Source organism: Hyperoodon ampullatus (assembly GCF_949752795.1).
Source record: "Hyperoodon ampullatus genome assembly, chromosome: 1".
Lineage (NCBI taxonomy): Eukaryota > Metazoa > Chordata > Mammalia > Artiodactyla > Ziphiidae > Hyperoodon > Hyperoodon ampullatus.
The window spans coordinates 65,644,128-65,666,473 of record NC_136914.1 but is presented as its reverse complement, the minus strand read 5'-3'; the positions used below and the strand labels follow the sequence as shown (position 1 = coordinate 65,666,473).

General features: G+C 43.1%; 1 protein-coding gene across 20 annotated transcripts in view; it reads left to right on the top strand.

Annotated features, from left to right (window-relative positions):
• The window catches only part of KCNMA1 (potassium calcium-activated channel subfamily M alpha 1), a gene marked incomplete at both ends in the record, with an annotated part of 758,887 nt that overhangs the window by 707,065 nt on the left and 29,476 nt on the right, over positions 1-22,346 (top strand). For 12 of the 20 annotated variants that reach the window (XM_079697900.1, XM_079697893.1, XM_079697892.1 and 9 more), the window contains 2 exons: positions 15,192-15,305; positions 20,503-20,633. In XM_079697900.1, the coding sequence (XP_079554026.1) occupies positions 15,192-15,305; positions 20,503-20,633 (245 nt within the window). Of the gene's footprint in view, positions 1-15,191; positions 15,306-16,062; positions 16,144-20,502; positions 20,634-22,346 lie in introns of all 20 variants that reach the window. The other 8 variants (XM_079697907.1, XM_079697906.1, XM_079697904.1 and 5 more) reach the window with 1 other exon arrangement.

Here is a 22,346-nt window from a genome sequence, read left to right as displayed (position 1 = left end):
AGAAGTTTACCTAGACCAGTGGCTTTCCACCTTAGTTGCACATTATAATCAACTGGGGAACTTTTCAACCCTGCCATGCCCAGGCCGCATCCCAGAGCAAATAAATCAGACTCTGGGCATAGGGTGCAGGCATCAGGGATTCCAAGGTGCAATCGAAGTTGAGAAGCACAGGCCTAGGCTCTTCTTTACCAAAGGTAACCATCTGTGAGCCTCATATCAGGACTGTGGACTCACTAAGCTTAAATCTCCATAGACTGGCAGCCTCCTAAGGGTGATTTCTAGGAATTTTGGATGGTATATAATGGACATTATGAAAATGCTGTATATATGAGAAATGACCTTTGACTCAAGAACGTCTACATGTTCCCCAGCCTTACACCATCTCGATCCAGAAAGAGCAGAGGAAATGAACCAGGGGAGTGTGCATGGGAGAGATCAAGAGAGGTGGGGGCAGGGAGGTCTCAGAAGGCCTAATTGACATAGGAAATGGAAAAATTTTGAAAATCAATCAAACCCTGGTTCTAATGACAAGGAAGGACAGTAAATAATGAGAATGTCAGGGTTGAAGTTTCACACTTAATCTATAAACCTACTCTTAATAGGTCCTCAGGTGATTATAAATTCACAGTGGCTTTCTTTTTATTGGGTTATATGAGGCTGTTCCACAGTTCTAAAGGAAGCCCAGGTGCGTCTCTTAGTTACTTACTTACTTACTTACTTATTTATATTTAGGATACTGAAGAATTTTTTTAAACCCTCCTTTTTATGAACATTAATTATATACCATGCAAGGAAGCAATTGCCTCTATGTTATGAAATATTAAATCAAAATGCTTACCATTCCCAAATGTCCCAGAGATAAATACAGCAGTACTTTGAAGCCCCTCTTAGAGCTGTTTTGCCTGCAAATTTAACATTTTGTCTCCATTTTCAGAAAGCCCTGTTTTCTGTGAAGTATAGCACTCTAGGTAGTTTTTAAGGCTCAAACTCCTCTGGAGTTGCCTGTGTCGGCAACAACTCTTATGTAGATGGCACACGAGGGATGGCGTGTTGATCGGCTCCTTTAAGATGATGAATGGGCAGAGAGTGTTATTGTCTTTGATTGCATGCCTTACATCATCTGTATGTAGGAATAAGAGGGCCATACTTTATCTTTAGCCATTTTATAAATATTTAAGTCCTTATAGTTGCCTAAAGATATTAAAGCATATTTTACGGTAGTCAGAATATAAATATTATATATAGCTCAAGATACCAAAGTAGTTTAATGAATTCATAATTTTATGTTCACATTTATTGGAATGTGTTTTATGTTCCAAAAGTTCCATTTAAGGAATAAGATACCATTCTGCTTCCTGACAACACACCAAGTGTTGGCTGGCGTTTCGGGTGGGAGTCTCAGTTCCAATATCTATAGAGGCTTTCATTAGGAAGCAAGGAGGCAGGAAGTCAGGGCCCTGGGATATGTTTCCTCCATCTCTACATTTAAAACTATATATAAATAACTTTCTGAATAAACAATTCTGGCGCTTATTTAAATCATTAACGCGTTCCAGAGAGAAAACTTTTTATAGCCCCTTTCCTCTATTTCAAGGAGATTAATTCAGAGAACTTAAGTAAGAACAATAAAGATGTAGTTTGCAATTTTCCCTTCCTCCCCACCCCCTTTCAGAAACAGGGACACAGACCCTGCTGGCCAGTATACAGCCCAATTCAGGGTATTATTGGTTTGGATAGTGCCTTCCCAATGCATTCTGAACATTTCTCCCTAAGTTAAAGAGTCCCAGCTTGCTCCTTCCTTTTCCTAAGTGCAAATAAGTGACAGGGAGACTATTACTGCACCTCTTTTCAGTTTTCCAGTGAAATATAAAGACTTTTCTCTTTAATATTTCACAAAGTTTCTCCAGCTCCCAGCGGGAGTCCATGCTGGGTAATGTTTGCTAATTACCAACAACAAAACTAGACATACAACGCTGGTAAATTACCTGACCCTTTCCATTTTAATGAGACAACAAGGATTTCTCGAAATGATGTTGTTTCACTGGTTAATGGTGTCAGCAATGTTGTAATTGTGGGTTGAGACACATTAGCTGAACAACCACATGTGGAAAGGGCTTTCTAGCCACAAGCCCTTTGGAGACTAGAACCATATTATCATTAAGCCTCTGTCATTTGCATGCTGCAAATCACTTACTTTATTATCCCACATATCCATTGTCTTTCTTTAATTGCTCTTTAAATTAAAATTAAAAATAGTTCTAAAGCCCACATTGGCTGGGATAGCATCTTGATTATGAAGATAACTTCAAGAAAATGGAACAACGGATAACATATTGCCAAGATTATAAGCGAGTCCCACTGTTAGGTACCGTGCCTGCAGGCCCCAGGGGCCTAATTGTGGCAGTTTCTCTTCCTTCAGCCCATACTGTTTGTTTAATAAATGGTTATTTATGGCCTTTTTGGCCATTATAGCAACTTTGGAGAAAGTACATCCTTCTCATTGGTTTGGGCGCTGAAATTTCATTCTCCAGGCAAAGGTATAAAACAGAATTGAAAGGTAGGATCTGCACTACAGCTTGTTGAGGGCCTCTGAAAAGAGGCCCTCTTGCTTCTCCTTGCTAGTTTATTCTGTATGAGTTTATTATTAAAATTTAGGGTTGTGAAAGAGACAAACTTTCGAGCTGAAAGGAACTTTAGAGTCATCCCCGTTTTACAGGTGAAGAAACTGAGGACAAGAGCAGTTGCCATGACTATGATCACATAGCAGAAGATGAAACTGGATTGTCTATTAGCGAGTGGATTGGATGGAGGGCTCCTGGAGGGATGATTATAGCTTATGGACTACTCCTGAGACAGGGTGTTGTCTCATGCTCAGAGTTGTGATGTGCACGCTGCATGGTTGTCATGGTACAGTGCATTTAGTGCGTGTCTCTCTCTTTTTTTTTTTTTTTTTTGCGATACGCGGGCCTCTCACTGTTGTGGCCTCTCCCGTTGCGGAGCACAGGCTCCAGATGCGCAGGCTCAGTGCCCATGGCTCATGGGCCCAGCCGCTCCGTGACACGTGGGATCCTCCCGGACCGGGTCACAAACCCGTGTCCCCTGCATTGGCAGGCGGACTCTCAACCACTGCACCACCAGGGAAGCCCTAGTGCGTGTCTCTTGTATGCCTATACTGGTGTGTTTTTTGATGTGAACTATGTGCTGTGATACTGGAAGGGAGGGCTCCTGCCTTTCACTTCTTAAAAAGATGACCCCAGGAATGACTGTGGGCATTCCTGAATATTGAGTGATCAAACCCAGAGTTACTATGATTCCAGTATTATATACAGTGCCCCAGAATTAGGATGACACGTTTCTGGGAGCCAGAAGTCATTGGGACATTGCCTTATGTGCCTCAGTTTTACAGATGGGCAAACCAAGTTTGGGTAAGACATTGAATCTAAATTGTCACAGGGAGTTAGGGGATGACCTGGAGCTAAAACCCGTGTCTTTTGATTCTCTGTTTTTCTGTCAGCATTACCAGTCTATCATTGACATCAGCATCATCAAAAATAAGTTAATACTTATAAAGTGCTTACTCTGTGCCAGGCACTGTTATAAGCAGTTTATCTGTATTATTTAACTCATTTAATCTTCATGACATATTACTCTTCCATTTTATAGGTGAGGAGACTAAGACACAGAATTTAAGTACATTGCCCCAGATCATAAAACTGGGAACCGAAGGAGGCAGCCCTCAACTCAGGCAGTCTAGCTGCAGAATTCCTGTTCTTAATCATGATGTTATGGCTCATTTCAGGATGTGGTCAAAGGATATTGATCATGGTGTAAACAGAGATGTTCAAAATCAAACTAGCACCAATCGGCCTCTTCTTTAGTGAAGCTCTATGTGTGTGGGGAATGCCTGACTCTCAAAATCCAAGATTCCAGTTACATATTCATCTGCCAGCATCATATATGCAGGAAAGCCTTTCAAACTTCAAAGAAAACATTTACAGTGCTTTCTTTTAAAAGACCATCAAATGTTTGGAACGTCAGCCACTATCTCTGTCCAGGCGTCCTGTCTCTAGAGCCTGTCAGAGACAGCTGGCTGAGACTTGTCAGTGATGGGATTCTGCTCTTCCTGAATTGCAGGGCAATGCCTTGGACCACTTGGCAAATCCATCTTTTACAGCTACTTAATTTTCTGTGCACTTAAGATACGGGTGTTTTAGTTTGCTTGTGATTTCCTAGCTCTGGTTTTTGCTACGCTGGCCATTGGTTTGTACTAAACCAAACAACTGGGGCCCATTTGGCATTTGGTGTTTTAAATGTAAAAGGACATTTGAAGTACATGACAAATGCTGAAAAACAAAGCCCGTAACACTGAGAACATAAAGAAACTGTTTATAATGTAAAGGTGGTTACATTTTCAGTCTATCTATCACTTTAATGAGCTCTTTGCATTTCTTTGATTAATGCTCACAAAAGGGGGAGAAAAATTGATGTAATGGAAACAAAATGGTATATAGTCTTGGCAGCATTAGGGTTTCTGTGTGTTTTATTAGGATCCACTTCGTATTGCTGTCTTGCAATGTGTACTTCTACCTTTTCCCTGGCATAGTATGCCTCTAGTTTACTGGAAATGTGATCCAGCATGAAGAAGTTTCTATATTAGTGGCAAAACAGCCTTTGTACTCTCTGGTGGCAGCAAAGAGGGAGGGTCCAGGACAGGAATTCAGAAGTGGTAATAGTAGTAAAGGAAAGGCTGATGTAGTTCATGCCGTATTGAAATGAAGAATCCAATAGGTATGAAGAAAAGAGAACATTAAAGATGCTTTAGGGCTTCCCTGGTGGTGCAGTGGTTGAGAGTCCGCCTGCCGATACAGGGGACATGGGTTCGTGCCCCGGTCTGGGAAGATCCCACATGCCGCGGAGCGGCTGGGCCCGTGAGCCATGGCCGCTGAGCCTGCGCATCCGAAGCCTGTGCTCTGCAGCGGGAGAGGCCACAACAGTGAGAGGCCCGCATACCGCAAAAAAAAAAAAAAAGATGCTTTAGAAACATTTAAACATTAGGTAGTAATTGGTACATAATCAGTAGTAATTCTTACAGTTTAAAATAGTGAATAAAGGGGAAGGGAAAAGTGCAGCAAAGATAGCTTTGTGAAGTAACTACATTGGGGGGAGAAAAGTTAGTCAAGGCGGGCTTCCTGGAGGTGGTGAAGGAGGGGCAGGAACCGAGTTGGGGGAGAAGGGAGGGGACAGCATATCTGAAGTGGGTAAGACTTGGTGAGAGTAGGGATGGGAACCAGCACATGCCACTCTTCTGTGCTGGAAACCAGCTCTGACTGCTCCTCCCCTCCGCTGTATGCACAGAGCATTGTGGGTTTCTATGGCTCTTTGGACCCATGTCAGTTCTCAGCATCTTTTGCTCTGAGATTGAGTGGCTCTTACAACATTGTAGGAAGTTGAAATGGTAGAGAACTGGGAACCCTGAAAACTCTGTTTTGCTCTGTTCTTCTAAAGCCCCTTAATCTGTAACTTTTGGTCACTTCTATCCCAGAGCATTAGTTTCCCCAAATTCATGTAGGTCAAAATGACCTTTAGGGTTGTTACAGCTCATCAGCAGGAGCCCTCCACCGTGTCAGCCAGCTGTTCTCAACCCATGAAGATGACGTGAAGTTGTGAGGTTTCAGGCTCTTTTCTTTTATTCATTTATAATTTTGGTCAATTTTCTTCTCCTTGCACAAATGAAATATATGTCTTTTAGAAAAATTGGCAACTATGTACAAGCAAAAAGAAGACAAATAGGAATTCCTTACCTTATAATCTTAGCATTCGGACATAAGAAAGTTAACGTTAGTCTTGTTCCTGCAGATATAAATATTTTACCCCTCAAAAATGGATCATACATAATAGTATGTACCTGTTTTTTCCACAAAATTGTCTCATGACCATTTTTTCCATGTCATGAAATGTTTTTCTGCATTATTTTTAGTGGATGCATACTTAACACAATCAGTTTCCTAAAACTGGACATTCAGGTTGTTTTCATTTTAATACTGTTACTTAATAACTACAAATGAAGACCATTGTAACCAAATCTTTAATATAAAGAAATGTTGGCTGTGCATGTATTTTTAGAAGTGAAATTGCTTAGGTCAAAGGGTATGTCAAATTTTAAATCATTTGATCTGTGTCGCCAAATTACGTCTTATTTTTAAGTTGTAAGATGAATCAGAGGGGGTAAAAGGCAATTGAGAAGTTGTGGAAAATTCATCATGACACCATGAGCTTTTGCACAAATGAAGAGGTTAGACCAGTGAATATTAGGTTTCTTTCCAAATCTGTGGCCTTAACTGTGTTTGAGTTGTAACTAGTCCCCTCCCCTTCCCCCCTCCCTTCCTTATTCCCTCCCTCTTTCCTTCCCTCTCTCCCTCCCTCCCCCCATTCCTTCCTTACACCAACCCCTCTGAGAGACAGGTTCTTATTTAGGGACAGTAAGCTCTTTAAGTTTACTTTAAAGAAAGAGACTGTCTGCTTGGAGAGACAACTCTTGCAAACATATTTGTTTCATGTGTGTGTGACTTGTCTAAGTGCTGACTATATCTTATGAAACTTAATGGACAAATAGCTATAGAGAACTTCGGTTGATTGATTGGTTGTTAGTTGGTTGGTTTAGTTTGCTTCGGTTTAATTTAGACCCAGAACAGAAACTCTAAAAAAGATGAAGTACCTTATGCAGCTTCCCAATGCTTTCATTAAATACAGTCTCTAGAAAAGAGTACTGTTAAAAATATCAATGCTGGGCTTCCCTGGTGGTGCAGTGGTTGAGAGTCCGCCTGCCGATGCAGGGGACACGGGTTTGTGCCCCGGTCCGGGAAGATCCCACATGCCACGGAGCGGCTGGGCCCGTGAGCCATGGCCGCTGAGCCTGCCCGTCTGGAGCCTGCACGTCCGGAGCCTGCACGTCCGGAGCCTGCGCGTCCGGAGCCTGTGCTCTGCGACGGGGGAGGCCACAACAGTGAGAGGCCGCGTAACACACACACACACACACACACTATATATATATATATATATATATATATATATATATATATATATATCAATGCTACTTATTGTAAATAAAGAAATTGACCCAGGTCTTGTCCCTGGTCACTGGAAGTGAACAAGAAACCTTGAATGAAGATATAGTCACCTGTTTCAATAGAAACTCAGACATGCTTGAGCCATTTTACCAAGAAAAGAACAGAGATTTTTCTCAGTTACTATACTATTTGGGCATTTTGGTTGCAAGTGATAGAAATCCAACCCCAAAGCCTTAAATAAAGAGGAAGTCATACAACTGGGGTGTCTCTGGCGTTAGGCACATTTGAGCCCAGGAGCCTGAGTGATGTCAGAGCTCTGTCTCATTCTCTTTACTTCTTGATTCATTTGCCCTGTTTTCATTTGTCCCCTGGTGAGCTGAATGCTCACCAGCAGCCCTGTACTTACATCCTTTGTGGTTTTGAAAGCATCTTTAGCATCGATTTCATCAGGTCTTGGGGAGAACACAGATTGGCCCCAGCTTGGAGGACAAGTGGATCTCTAAACCAGCCATGTGTCCAGGATGATGGGGATCCGTATTGTCGGCCCTGTGGAGTCCAGGTTGCCCCCCTCCCCTACCCCCCACCAAACACTGGGAATAGGTTCCTCATGTAGAGAAGAGGTTGAAGGGGAGCACGTAACAACAGAATCAACTATCCCGGCTCTGCCACCAACTGATCCGCAACCTTAGACACAGTAACTTCGCTGCTCTGAGCCTCAGTTTCTTCATCTGTAAAAGGGAGGTAATTATTAGAAGATTTCCAAAGTTCTTGCATCCCTAACAGAGTGATTGGTAAAGAGGCAAAGAGAGACCCAAATGGTATAGTTTAGGTTTCTCAGAACTGTCTATTAATGTAATTTCTAAGCTCTGTCTTTAGGCTCTGGGTAGAGGACAGTGATCAGCTCCAAGCCCATGAGTTACCTGGAATAAAGCAGAAAACACAGTTGAAATTGGCAAGGGTGTTCCCTGCCCCACCTTTCCCAGCATTGACCTCCAGCGACCTGTCGGGGGCTGGCACCACTTCCAGCTCCTAAGTGGAAAGTGCTCAGTTAGAGTAGCTTTTGGGCAGTGTCAGGAGAAGTTTCTGCCTTGATAAATAATCATTTTTTATTGAGTCAACACTGGTCGGTTCCTGGCTCTCATGACTCAGGACTCCAACTTTGTGGAAAGCCACTGAAAACTACTATGAAGAACTATTACAAGGTTCAACTGAGGTTTTCCCTTGGCCGGATTTCTCTTGCAGACTTTTCTAAAAACTCTATTTCCCAAATCAAGCCTGGGCATGTGGATTTTTTCCCCCTACAAGTTAGAAAGCAATCGTGCTTCTGTACCTGGAATTTTCTTTACTTCAGCTGCTGAAGAATTTGTTGGAATACATACTGCAAAAAAATGACTGCTGTGGCTATTACTGTACTTGCTCAGGGGAGCTATTCAGCTGCCTCATTTATTGGAGCTTAATAGATTAAAAGTCCAAATTGAGTCTCATGATATAAGCCTAATCAAGTTCTAATCTGCATAATTTTCCCATAAGCAGCAATGGGAAATTTGGATAATTTATGTTTCAGCAGTTGCCAATCATGTGTTAAGTAGCATTGTTGCATTTACTTATCAAAATATTTTTATTGATCTTCACTTCATCTGGCATTTGGCTTTGGGTTTTTTTTTTTTCCTGGCGTTAACAGGAAATTTAATTCATATCCTAGATGATGTAATATGAGATGTGTCTCTTGATTTTAACATGCCTTTATAGATCATTTTTAACGGTGATCTTTCCCTTTTACAACTTCATATTGAATACCTGTCTCAGCAAACCTAGATGACTCTGCCTAATTTATTTCTCTCGTTTAACGTAGCATATGGATTTCTAACCATCATTTATATGCACACAATAAAACATAATTTGCCCCACCATTTGAACCTATTCCTTTATGTTAAATCTATGGGGGTGGGGAGGCACTTACCCTCATTTCTCCATCTATTTTAGGGGAGGTGATTTATAAGAATTTCCATCTCCCTCTCTCCCTGGAAAAGCTTGGGGATTTAACTAGGGAAGATTTAGAAAGTACTTTGTGTTTTCCCCCACGGAAAAATACTGTAATAAAGCATTTATCATATGTACTGTGTTGTGCATGCTACCATACCAAAGCAAGTTAAGCATAACAACAGTGGGTCCCAGCTGTTATCTGCTATTGTTTAAAAGTGAAAACAATAAAAGAGTGAGACTGGCTCAGGCCTCAAACTTGCCTGCCAAGCTCAGCACATGAGAAAAGAGAGACCATCACACACAGAGGCAGGGCAGCATGGAGCACGGTAATCCTTGGGTTCTGAAGTCAGACTGTCTGGCTGTAGCCCCCAGATCTGCCACTTACCACCTGGGGTGTTGGAGGAAGTTATTTGACTGCTCTGAATCTTATTTTCTTCATCTACAAACTGGTAATATTAGCAGTTCCTGTACTTACAGGGTTGTTATGAGGAATAAATGAGGTGGCCCGTGAAAAAACCGTTAGCGCAGCTTTGGCACGTAATAAGGAGGGATATGCCATGGTGACTTAGAGGAGGCTCTGGAGCCAATGTACCTGGGCTGAGATCTCGATCTGCTCATTCCTAAATGTATGCGCTGGGTCAAGTTGCTTAACTCTGCTGTGCTTCAATTTCCTCATCTGTAACATTGCAGTATCTACATAGGATGGCTGTATGAACTAGAGTTAAAACATGTGCAGATTTAAGTACATGCTGAGCACTCGGTAAATGTTGGATTTTACTATTTTTTTCCTTAAGGTTCTACTTAAGCCTGACTTCTTCATTCTCAGAATTACCTTAGTCAATCTAGATCCAGAACATTCTTGCCCTTGCTTTGAGTTCCACAAAGACCATGACATTGAGTCTTTCTCATCTTCAAATGCACTCACAACTACATTACCCTGGACCCCTTTTCTAACCATGCCCTCTGGTACATCTTATCTGAGTCACAGCCTCTCTTTGCCTGTAACCACAGGTGCTCCTTGGATGCTACGTCTGTATGCATGCATGCAGCAGGTACCCAAAACAATTACTTAAAAAAATGAAACCTTAGTGATCTTGTTATTCCCAAGCCTCTTCTCCTTGAACTTCTTAGGAATAGGTCAAGTGCTTCTGTTAAATTCTTTCATGTGAAGCCATCCAAACTGAAATGCCCTTGTCAAATTTAACTATAGGTCACTTAACCTTCTAATAACTTCCCTGACACAGGCCAAGTGCTGCCTGGCATTGAATAGCCAATCATAAAAGAGAAAATCAGATGCTACAGCTTTTGTTCAGCTGAACCCAACAGTGGTGATGGTTGAGAACGCACATTCTGGGAAAGAATATAGAGAGCAGTGAAAACCGTTTCAAAAGCCCAAGAAACAAAAGAAGAAAGATTATGTCCTTAAATAATTAAAGGAAATGGGAAATTAGGTCTAGAAAACAGAAGACTCCAGAGAGTCTGCAGTTGCTATAAGGCATTAAGAACCTTTCTTTCATGAAGACTGGACACCAGCTTTTCAACATACCTAAAGAAAATCCCAGCCATCCAATATCCAAAACACTCCATCCTTAAATATTTTAGGCTGTATTTTTATCACTGGATTGACCTGATTATTTCTACCAAAATATATCCACACTGCTATTGACTTCCCATTAACTTTCCAGGATTTTTCTCTATGTGAAAGTTCTTTTAAAAAACTCTACCAAAAGCTACCTCAGGTCTTTATCCATAGGGAAGGGGGAGGCAGTGGATGCTGTTCCTAGCCAGAATATTTATTGTGTACTGAGTAAAATATTAACGTTGGTAGTCAACATTTTAAAGTATTTTTCTTCATACCACACATTGTACTAAATGCCTTAAATATACTATTTCATTTTATTCTCACAACTGCCCTGTATAGTGGGTAATTCTAGCTTACAGACAAAGAAACAGAGGTTTGGAGAGTCTGTGCTATGCTCATGGTTATGTGGTTTATAAGTAGATGAGCCAGAATTTAAACCTAAGACATCTGACTCCAAAGCACATGCTCTTTGGTCTTCCACTCCGTTTCTTCTCTGTGGGCCAGGCATTTTGTAGACAACCTGGGATGTTTAAAGAAATAGAAAACCCAGTCTTTGACCTAAAGTTCTCCTTCAGCATACAGAGTGAGCATGCTTGGCAGGGGGCAATGTTGGGCCCATTTCTGCCTGATGCCAAAGGAATAGAACACATAAAGTAAGCCCAGCCTATCTGCCCCTGAAGATTGAAATGGGGAGGAGTTTTCAGTGTAAGGAGTTCAGGTAGTCTTTAAAGTTATCTTTAGCCCAAAACTTGCCTCCCATGTCCATGCTCAACAGAGAGGAAAGAGAATCCATCTAAAGAAACAGGAGGCCATCTTGGTAAGAGCTTGGGTTGTAGTTAATTAAACTTGAATCTTTTCCTGATTGAGAACTTCTGATTCCATCTCTCCAATGCCAACATTCTTCATCATCTCTTCTGGCAAAATAAGTGGTTGTTTCTAAAATTAACTTCCCGAGTGTTAGTTCAACTAACAGGAGGAGCGTTTCCCAGTTGCACTATCCTCTAGCTGTAGATCAGGGTCCCTGGAGGATATTCCATGTGCCAGCGCTTTCACATGCAGAACTGAAGCACTGCTTTATGTAGAGGGACTTAAAATTCAACCAAAGATGTACCCACAGCAGCTAACAAAGGGATGGGGAGCAAGACCATCAGGGACCTGGATACCATTTAGACCTGCCCCTTTATTAACAGCTGCTATGGTGAATGGGGTAGATGCCATCAAATGGCACCAAAGGCCAGACTGCCTCTTCTCTTTGGAAGGAAGGTGCCTGATTTTCTGTTCTTTCCAAGGCCACTTCGGGAATCTGGGTCTGCTCTGCCGTTTCAAGCCACAAGTTTCCCATTATAGGATCTCTAAGAATGAAACAATGCTAATAAATTCTGTTCCTCTTTAACACAACTCTTCAGGAAGGGCCAAAAAAAGATAAAATCTATTTCTGTTATCTTTGCCTTTGCTTATAAAAATGTGTGGCTATAAAGGTAGCAAAATAAAAAGTGACATTATCATTGCTGAAGTTTTCTTTCCAACAAAATCACCCCATTCTTGGGATCCTGTGTAGGAGAGAGAAAGACATTTAATGGAGAGATGTCTTTGGACATCCACCATAGTTTGTCAGTTGCAGATGCTAATGGAACCAGGCTTGGCGACTGAAGGGGAAAATGGAATTTGAAAGCAAAATGAAAGAGGCCTATGAGGCAAGCATGTCATTTCTAAATGAAGGTTTCATGCAAAGAAATTGAATCTTTTCACAGCTGAAAACGGAATCTTTAAATAAGATAAAATAAAAGGATGCTTTGGTTTGTTGCCGGTTCTATAATGAAATACAGTTTTCCTAATACCGTGTGACCTGTATTTTTACCTGTTTTATGGGTGCTAGTCCTTGACATACAAACCCATATTTTCTCAAGTCAGCATTTGATGATGGATGTCAAAATACAGGTCATGTATTATGCATATAGCATTACCGATTTAAGGTGTTTACTTGTCAAGTTGAAGAAATTCAAAAACGTCACATCCACTGAATCTGCACAGCTGTCACTTGCAGTTTTTCATGCTTTTGAATGAAACTTCTGATGAAAACAGTTTAGTTTTCCCCCTTCACTATTCTAGGGGAAGAAAACAGCAAGCATTTCAATTGCATGTTCTTGGTTACATGGTTGGCTGAAAAACACACATTCCAAAGTTTAGAAAGATGGACACTATACTGTCATTCAAAGTTACTTACCCTGTGCACAGGGTATCAGTATAAAGAATAAAATTAAGTGCAATCAGGGAGTGAATGGTAAATAAAACTTTTTTTTCTTTCTGAAAATATGACACTCTGATGAAATTTATACACAGGAGAGCAGAAGACAGGAAAACTCGTTTATATTTTCCTGGCATTTCATGCATGATGTACTTCCAAAGCAACAGGCAATTATGAACACCTGTCATTTCATTCCTGGTAGATAAAGATTCACACATACCTTCATGCCAGAAACAACCCAGTCTTGTCGCATTACCAGAGAGAGTCACTAATCTATCTGGTCACACAATCTTTGGAAATTTGTTCTTGGAAACTTGGCAAGTGACTGTATCTGTAATTCCCTAATCCATTGATAAGCCCAGGTAGCCATCCACTACGGGCAAAGAAGAGAAAACAAAGAGAACGTGAACTTCTGTCTGCCTGTTCTATAAGGTGGGGAAGGCAATTGGGCATGGCGGCCAGTGTGGAGCTGGCGGTGCCACTTGCCAAGTGGCAAGATTAATTCACCAAAAGAATGTATGAAGAAAATAAATGTATTGTGTTTATACAGCTATGTACCTCCTTAAAGAGGCAGCCATTTGGCTTAGCTGGGATGCTTTCTCACCCTCCCTAAACTTGAAAATATGGTTGGGCCAAGCTCATTCTAATATGTATTGAGATTTGGGTCTGAGACCCAAAGAAGCCCAAACTGCAAAAGTCAGAACAAGTAGGCTACTCTCCAGTTTACTGTGCCCACATCTACCTTATGGAGTCTGTGTCAAGCACTCTGGGAAGTTCAAGGGTCCCCTGTAAGCAGGTGGCATATGCAGCAGTCAGGATGATTTCAGCTGCAAGTAAAAAAAAACTCCCCAGTTTGGCTTAAGCAAAAGGGAGGAAAATAAATACACACACACACACACACACACACACACATATATAAAAATATATAGTTGGGACTTCCCTGGTGGCGCAGTGGTTGAGAGTCCACCTGCCGATGCAGGGGACACGGGTTCATGCCCCGGTCTGGGAGGATCCCACATGCCACGGAGCGGCTGGGCCCGTGAGCCGTGGCCGCTGAGCCTGCGCATCTGGAGCCTGTGCTCCACAACGGGAGAGGCCACAGCAGTGAGAGGCCTGCGTACCTCAAAAAAAAAAAAAAAAAAAAAAAAAAAAAAAATATATATATATATATAGTTGTACATATATTGTGTATATATACATAAATATTTAATACATAAACATATAAACAGGCATTATATATAATCTAATTATGTGTATAATATATATAAAAGCTCATTACTACATTTTATATTATAATCTCACTTATAAATGTATAAAATCTCATGTAGTAAGAAACCCTGAGATCAATTGGTTTTGATTCTAGGGCTGGTTAATTCAGGAGCTAAGGACAGTTCTTCCTATCATTCAGTCTTTTTATCATTCACTTCAGCCAATTCCTTAAGTTGGCTTTGTCCTCAGCGGGCGCCCATCCTAGTTACAAGACGGCTGCTACAGTTCCAGGTACTACAGACACAAAAGCAATGTCCAGTGGATCAAAAGAGAATCTCTTCCCATGTGATATTTTTTAAGAGCAAGGAAACATCTCCTCTAGCGCCCAGGCCAATTTCCTCCCACTTCCCCTTGGCCAGAACCCTGTCAAAGGCCCAGGTTTAAGTCCCTCACTGGCAAGAGAATAAGTAATCAATTGGTTTAAGATAACAGTCAGGATAGGTTAGGTTATGCTGTGGTAACAACAACAACACAAACAACAATAAAACAAGTCTCAGTGGCTTAAAGCAACAGAGGTTGATTTTTCACTCAGAATGCTTTGTGTGTCTGGGCTACTGTCCAGGGCTGCTGCCCAGCCTTCATCTCCATAGTAACCTGTGTTCCCACTGTTGCCACAGCCTGGGAAGAGAGATGGCAAGTCAAATACTTGTACCAGAAGTGATGAGATATGCATTGTTCTGTTTGCTTTTCATGGGCCAGGGCATTTCCTATGTCACGTGGTCATATCTAACTTCAAGGAGGCACAGAGGTACAATCCTCATGTGTACCTGAAGGAAGAAGGGAACAAAAATCTGTGAGCAAGATCAATAATTGGTGTAAAGACTGGTTTTTAGGGAACTGTCAAAGTGGGTTAGAATCTTTTATAATGGTCTCCTACTTCGTTCTTCTGAAAACAGCTCATCAGAGTTTATCCTGGGAGTGCTAATCTTTGACTTGTAAATAATGCATATGTTACTTTTTTATGGTGTATATACACTATACTTTCATCATTTCCAAATTTTCCACATTTCTGATTATTCTTCTTCCTCTCTTTCCTTCCCACTAGGGTTCACACCTCCAGGAATGGACAGATCCTCTCCGGATAACAGCCCAGTACATGGGATGTTACGCCAGCCCTCCATCACAACTGGGGTCAACATCCCCATCATCACTGAACTAGGTAGGAGTGAATGTCAGCTTTGGGTGGATGTTTTTGGTCCTCTTTTCCGACCATGCAGGATATAAGGAGGTTGGCCTGAGTCTTAGCTCTTTCAGTGTGGTAGGCTCTAATGGGGTTTGTCTGGGGGGAGATTGGAGAAGGGTATGGGTATATGACAGATGACCCAAGGGAAAACTGATCTATCTTTCCTCTGAGGTGAATAGATAGTTTCCTTCCGCTGGTCACTGTTTTCAAAGGAGCATGAGATGAAGGGTTTGAGATTGGGGCATACATTAGGGAAGTGGGAGGAAGGGAGGAAAGGTATGGTCCAAGGATTTTTTCCAGTTATTCTCATTGGAGGCATCTGTGGAAGGTCCCTCCCTGGAGGTACAAAGCGTCAGGTCTAAGCCAACCCCATTTTGAGAACTGCGTAGAAACATTGGGCTAATATGTGATAATTTTACATTTCATCTATTCTAGTTGAGCTTTTCAGCTAAAGGCCATTTTCAGTGACTGCCGCTCTGGTCCAAAAAATGATGGGGTTTTGAGGGCCATGATCATTGGCCAGTGGGATCCAGCTTTTAACCTGGCCATGGCACTCCCTGCTACTATTTGCAAAACTGCTATGTGGTCTCTTCCCCCGAAGATAAACACTAACTACCTGTGGTCCTGGGTCCCTTTACTTTAGAATGTCTCCTCTGTTATTCCCTCACTCTTTTCTTTTTCTGTACTTTCCTCCACTCCCTTTCCCCAACCCTTAACTGCTGTATCCCATTAGCTAAACCTGGCAAGTTGCCTTTGGTATCAGTCAATCAGGAAAAAAACAGTGGGACGCACATTCTAATGATAACTGAACTGGGTAAGAAGCACTGTTTTCTTTCACATCAGTATCTCCTTTTGTTTTGTGGTTCGTGTTTCCAACCATCATCAGCTTGTTTTTTATTTCACCGGCTGTAACGGAAAGGCTACCCCATGGCACTGCTTTGAATGTGTTTTATTTGTGGCTCTGGTTGGAATCGACTGCCTTGTTCTAGCCTTCCTTAATGATTTTTTCCCCACACAGCATCAGTAAACCTTTGATCACACCCATCTGACCTGGCAGTTGTTTCCAAAGCATCTTTGCTCTAGTTCATTTTCTTTGGCTTGGGCCTTTTTTTTTTTTTTCTTCCGTGTGTCCCCCTGCTCCCCTCCCACCTCCTTCCTCTATTCCTCTTTCCAGCACACTGTCAGTTTGACTGACATGTCTTCACAGCTCTCAGAGGAAGTCAAGGGAGAAATATAAAAATTTTAAGATAAGAAACCTAAGACGGTGCCTTCCCTCCAGCTGTTTATTTTCCTTTATTCTGACTTTATTTGCCTTTTTTTTTCCTACTCAGCCCTTTCTCAGAAGCTCTGGTTCTGAAGCCATAAAAGCAGCCAGCTCGTAGGGGACCCTTTCTTACTAAAGCCAGGTCTTAAGAAAGGATGCAAAGGATGAGCTTAGCAGCCACCAAGGCCCAGCCCTGCACTCTGACCCCAACTCCGCTGGCCCAGAGCCCTCTCTGGGAGATTCGGAGCAGACTCATCTAGAAGATGAAGGCCTGTGGTCGTGACGGCATTTGTCAGGCTCTTCCACAATTCCCCATGACTTGGTTAATAACTCTATGAAAAGCACCCATCAGCAGCAGGTCTCAGAACTGGGGACTGATCTTCTAAATAGAGAAAGCAAGTGCTGCTCGATGGAGGGTAGATGGAGAGGTAGGGATCATCTGCCTTCAAATAGCTCACAAATGAAACTAACATGCCATTTTCTTGGCCCCAAAATATATTTCAAAATAATAGAGCAGGCTTTTAACACAGTAATCTTGCTTGCCAGGTGTCTGGAAACAAAGGAATACATTGTCCACCATTCAGCACAGCATTGTTGTCGATGTAGCTATTTATCAGGACAAATTCACTCAGGTCAAGGAGTGCCACACTATTGTCTGTTTCCAACAGTAGGACAGGTGTCTTTTTCATGTTTAGAGAAGTTGGCTAAAAGCGTAGGCTTCTGGATTGCTCTTCTCAGAACCTTAGGGTGGTAAGGGACCCAGGGAGCTTGTGTGGCCCAGACTTCTGGTGGGAAAGTTCATCCAAACATCTCTGTCCCAGAAAACTTCAGCAGCATTTCAGTATCACCACTGCCAGGAATTTCTTTGTCTATTTGGAATTCATGCGCTGCCAGCTAACTGGGATATCTTTATTTGTGACTAGTAGAAGAGAAAAAGCGTGGTGCCCCCAATCTGAGGCAACAATTCAAGTATTCAGTTAGCATAATTGAGTCTCCTGAAGCCTCTGTCCCCCACCAGATTTCTTTTATGAGCTCAGGGAACCTTCCGTGTGTTCACATCACCCTCACCTTCTGCCTTAAGCCCAATTTTCCTACTCGTCATACTGTCTTTAGCACTCAGACCATCATCCTCTGACCACCTCACCTCCCCCATCCCCACAAATATTTACTGTTTACCTACCTGTTCTGAGATGTCTTCTGCATTACACTAGGCCAGTAAAATGCCTTTTAAAAAACACAGGTGGCTCAAGGTCAAACAAGTTTTTTAAACTGTATAGTATATTCCATTCTTCACGCACTTGGGGAGTCCCAACTGATGTTAGTGACTCCAGGCTTCCTAGAAGTTCCACAAGAAGGAAATCTGTTTGAAGCTATTTAACCTGTTTCCCAATTGTATTTGATCACAAACATTTTGGGGTGACTGTTTTCATCACCTCTTAGCACCCACATAATTACTGTCCCGTGAAATAGGTTTCGGGTAACACCGGCTGCTCTCCCTTTGAGACTAGGTAACCCAGAACCCTGGCTCCTGCCTTGGAGTTCTTTCCCAAAGACTCGAATCCCTAGCTGGCTGACATTCTCCAGTCATCTGTCAAGTCTACCAAACCCTCCCCAGCGTCATGAGAAGATGTAACCGACACTTCCTTTAGGCAGTGTCCATGTGTATGCCCTCCTCAGCTCTTACAGGTAGTTAAAACCAGGTCTCTCTGCATCTTGTCCCAGGTTCACATTTTCCCATTCACAAAGCAGGAAGACTAAACTGTGGCCCACAGCATGCTTCTGGGTAAATGAAGGGAGGAGAGGAAAAGCTACCGCATGACCCTGGCAGGATCCCTGAGCAAGGCCTTATTTATGTGCTTCTGAGAGGGGCAGAGGGAAGCTGGGAATTTTCATAGTGTAAACAGAACGTGGACAGAACGTGAAATCACGAGAGCAGCTACCGTTTATCAAGGTGCCGGGCCAGGTTCACTGAGCAGAATCTCATAGGAGCCTCCTGACAGCCTCAGGAGAGCTACTAATGTTTCCCCCATTTTACAGAGAGAGAAACTAAGGTGTAGAATGATAAAATGCTTTGCTCACGGGAGTTAGTGACAGGGCCTGCATTCAAAGCCCAGTTGTCACATCCTGGGTTTTGCATTGTCACTAGCCTGTAGCTCAAGCACTGCGAGGACAGTGGGGACCCAAACATGAGAAACGTTGGAAGAACAGAGAGCAAAGATTTTCCCCCATTAGGATCTTTCTCTAGGGAAACAAGATGGTGTCATTTAAAAATAATTCCATGGGCTTCCCTGGTGGCGCAGTGGTTGAGAGTCCGCCTGCCAATGCAGGGGACACGGGTTCGTGCCCTGGTCCGGGAAGATCCCACATGCCGTGGAGCGGCTGGGCCCATGAGCCATGGCCGCTGAGCCTGCGCGTCTGGAGCCTGTGCTCCGCAACAGGAGAGGCCACAACAGTGAGAGGCCCGCGTACCGCAAAAAAAAAAAAAAAAAAAAAAAAACCAAAATAATTCCATACCCAGCCTTTTGTCCTATTATCATTTATTCTGCCTCATACGATAAACAAACAAAAGTTAAAAACAATAACAGGGCTTCCCTGGTGGCGCAGTGGTTGAGAGTCCACCTGCCGATGCAGGGGACACGGGTTCGTGCCCCGGTCCGGGAGGATCCCACATGCCGCGGAGCGGCTGGGCCCGTGAGCCATGGCCGCTGAGCCTGCGCGTCCGGAGCCTGTGCTCCACAGCGGGAGAGGCCACAACAGTGAGAGGCCTGCGTACCGCAAAACAAAAACAACAACAACAACAACAACAACAAAAGAAGTTATCCCAAAAGTTCCTTACGGAAAAAAAAAATTAATAACTCTAGGAAAGAGAATTAGCTGCTGATACCTTTAGAAAGGAATCAAAAAAAGGAAACCTCATCTATTCTTTTCCTAAAAGCACCATAATTATTCCAGAAATCACAAGCGCTCATCTCCTCCCCCACCACACACTTTCCCCGCCATTACTTGCTCTGCAAAACTGATAATTTCTGATGCCAAGATGGGAATGGAAATTAATTTGTCATTTAATTTTTAATAAGTTAAAGACATCTCGGTGACACAACCAATCAGGCTGCACGTGCGTGCCAGAGGAGTCCTTGAGGAATCCTCAGATGGAGATGAAATACAACATCAAATGCTGCGTCTGCTTGAGCTGAAGCACATAAAAGATTGAGCTGTTTAAGAGGGGAAAGGGAGAACGTGGGCATCCCCAAGCACCTCGGAATGCAGAGCAAATCTTTGTCAGCAAGCAGCCGGAGACAGCCAGGGGTTCCTCCTTTGTATTGAACAGGACTTGTTGGGTTTGGGCCTGGATTAAGGGCCAGACACCAGGCACTACCCAGACCCGTCCCCCCACCCCGGGCAGGCTGTGGATGGTGCCGGAGGGTGGATTCCTTGCTATTTGCCTTTGCTATGCTCCCAGTCTGTTGCTCTTCACTCTCAATAAATTGCTTTCTTTCCCTTGTGGCTAAACTTCCCATCCCAGCATGGCTACTCATGGCTCCTCATCCTTAAAATATGTCCATCTCTCAAAGGACTTAGCTACCAAAAAAACGCTTCAGAGTGTTTTTCGTCACGATCTAAAACTATACCAAAGAATTGACCAGCACTGTCCACCAGCTCCACCAGCCTGCCGTGGAGCACGTCTGCTTGACGTCACTGCTCTCCAGGCCTGGGAACCTTGAACAAGCACCTCGGAGCAGTCCGTTGAGCCCCACCGACCCCCACCCTGAGCTCCATCAACAGCTTCTCCCATGCTTTTCTTTCCTTTCCAGTGACTTCAGTGTTTCTAAACCAGTAGCCTGCTCTTTCTCTGACTCTGCTGACCGCATGTGGCCTTTTGATCTAATTCTTACTTTACGCTTTTCCTAGTGAACGATACAAATGTTCAGTTTTTGGACCAAGACGATGACGATGACCCCGACACAGAGCTGTACCTCACGCAGCCGTTTGCATGCGGGACAGCGTTTGCCGTCAGCGTCCTGGATTCACTCATGAGCGCGGTGAGTAGGTGGGGGACACGGGGACCCAGGGACAGAGCGCCTCCAGCCTCCAGTGCGTGAGGGACATGGGCTGGAGCTTGAACTACCCTGGAGAGCCGAACCACACCAAGCTCGCCGTCTGGAAGGGGATACTGATGTTATTTAAATTAGCACACAGATAACCGTCTGATTATAAATTCTTGAAAGTGCAAGGAAGGCTATGAGTAAATAGAGGGAAGCACTTGATGTGGTCTCGGGATCAGAGAAAGATTTCTCCAAAGAAAGAATATATATTTTATATTGCTCAAGATCTGAGCAATAAAGATGGGAGATTTTATGGGGAAGAGAATCCCCCAAAGAAGGACAGCAAAGGTAAAGGCCTGGTGGGGAGAAGGGTACCTGACAGGCTCAAAGAAGGCAAAGAAAGCCTGGGTCGCTGGACCTCAGTGAGAGAGGGGAAGGGGAGGACAAGGCAGAGTTGGACCCACAGGACCTCGAAACCCATTTTCATGTTTTTGGTCTTTCTCTTAAGAGCAGTGAGGAGGCGTTGAAGGGTTTTAAGTTGGCAGGTGATGGGATCAGGTTTACGTTTTGAGGGGATTGCCTGGGCAGCTATGTGGAGGATGGCTCAGGAGGCAAGATGGCAGCGGGAAGTCTGAGTAAGGGGCTCTCGTAGCGTGGAGTAGGGTAGAGCCCTCGGGGCTGGAGGAAGGTGGATGGGTTTGAGTGGTGTTTGTCAGTAAAATCGAGAGGACTTGGGAATAGATCGCATATGAGCAAAGGCGGAAGAGGACAAAGTGTCAAAGGTGTCTCCTAGGTCACTGCCAGTCACTGAGACTCCTGGGAGAGGCGTGGGTGTGAGGCAAGGCCTGGCCTGTTCTCTGCCCCAGTGAAGGCGCAGAATGGTGGCAGAGAGAGGAGGGTGGGCTGGCCCAGGGATCCAAAGCATCTTCAGTTTCTTTTATAACTTGATATGCATCAAACAATCAAGGCATTTGTGTTTTCACTTGTGAGACCAAAATCAAAGGACAATTAAAAAGTAGGTCCCGTCTTAAAGAAGCCATCGTGAGCTACAAAAGGCAAAGCAGACTAGAATGGAGATTATGAAGTGTTCCCACTGAGTGGCTTTATTTATTGTATTAGAAAAGTCTTTTTATTTGGGAATTCTCAACTTCGCTCTTTTTATAAATACAGACATAGGCTGGATAAGAACTGACCTTTGAAGAAACCACAAAAAAAGAGTTTTACTGAATCCATTAAAACCATAAACGTAGCCCAGAGAGTTTGTATACACGTATATTTCTTCAAATGCTTAAGAAGGCTATTCTCAAAAAAAAAAAAAAAAGAAAAAGAAGGCTATTCTCCTGCATGTGTTAAACAACTGATATGCTAATTATGCATTATTCTCATCTATTCATTAAAGCTAATCCCAGAAGGACCTCTATTTGAGGAAAGAAAAAGCATAAAGCTTTTTAAGACTAATTTAGGTTATTCTATATTCCTGAATGTGGTCCAACTACAAGCATATCTTAGTGAAAAATCAGAATTATAGATTTAAAAATAAATATGAAACAACATTCATCTGAATTAAGGTTGACTGGGCTTCATGCCATCCCACTGCTTGCCAAGCCAAGAAGGAGAGAAAGCAGTCCTTACTGAACGCCGTCTTGCTTTCCCAGGGCTCATGCATGACCTTTCTGATGGTCTGAGAATACTGAGCCTCACCTTTCTACC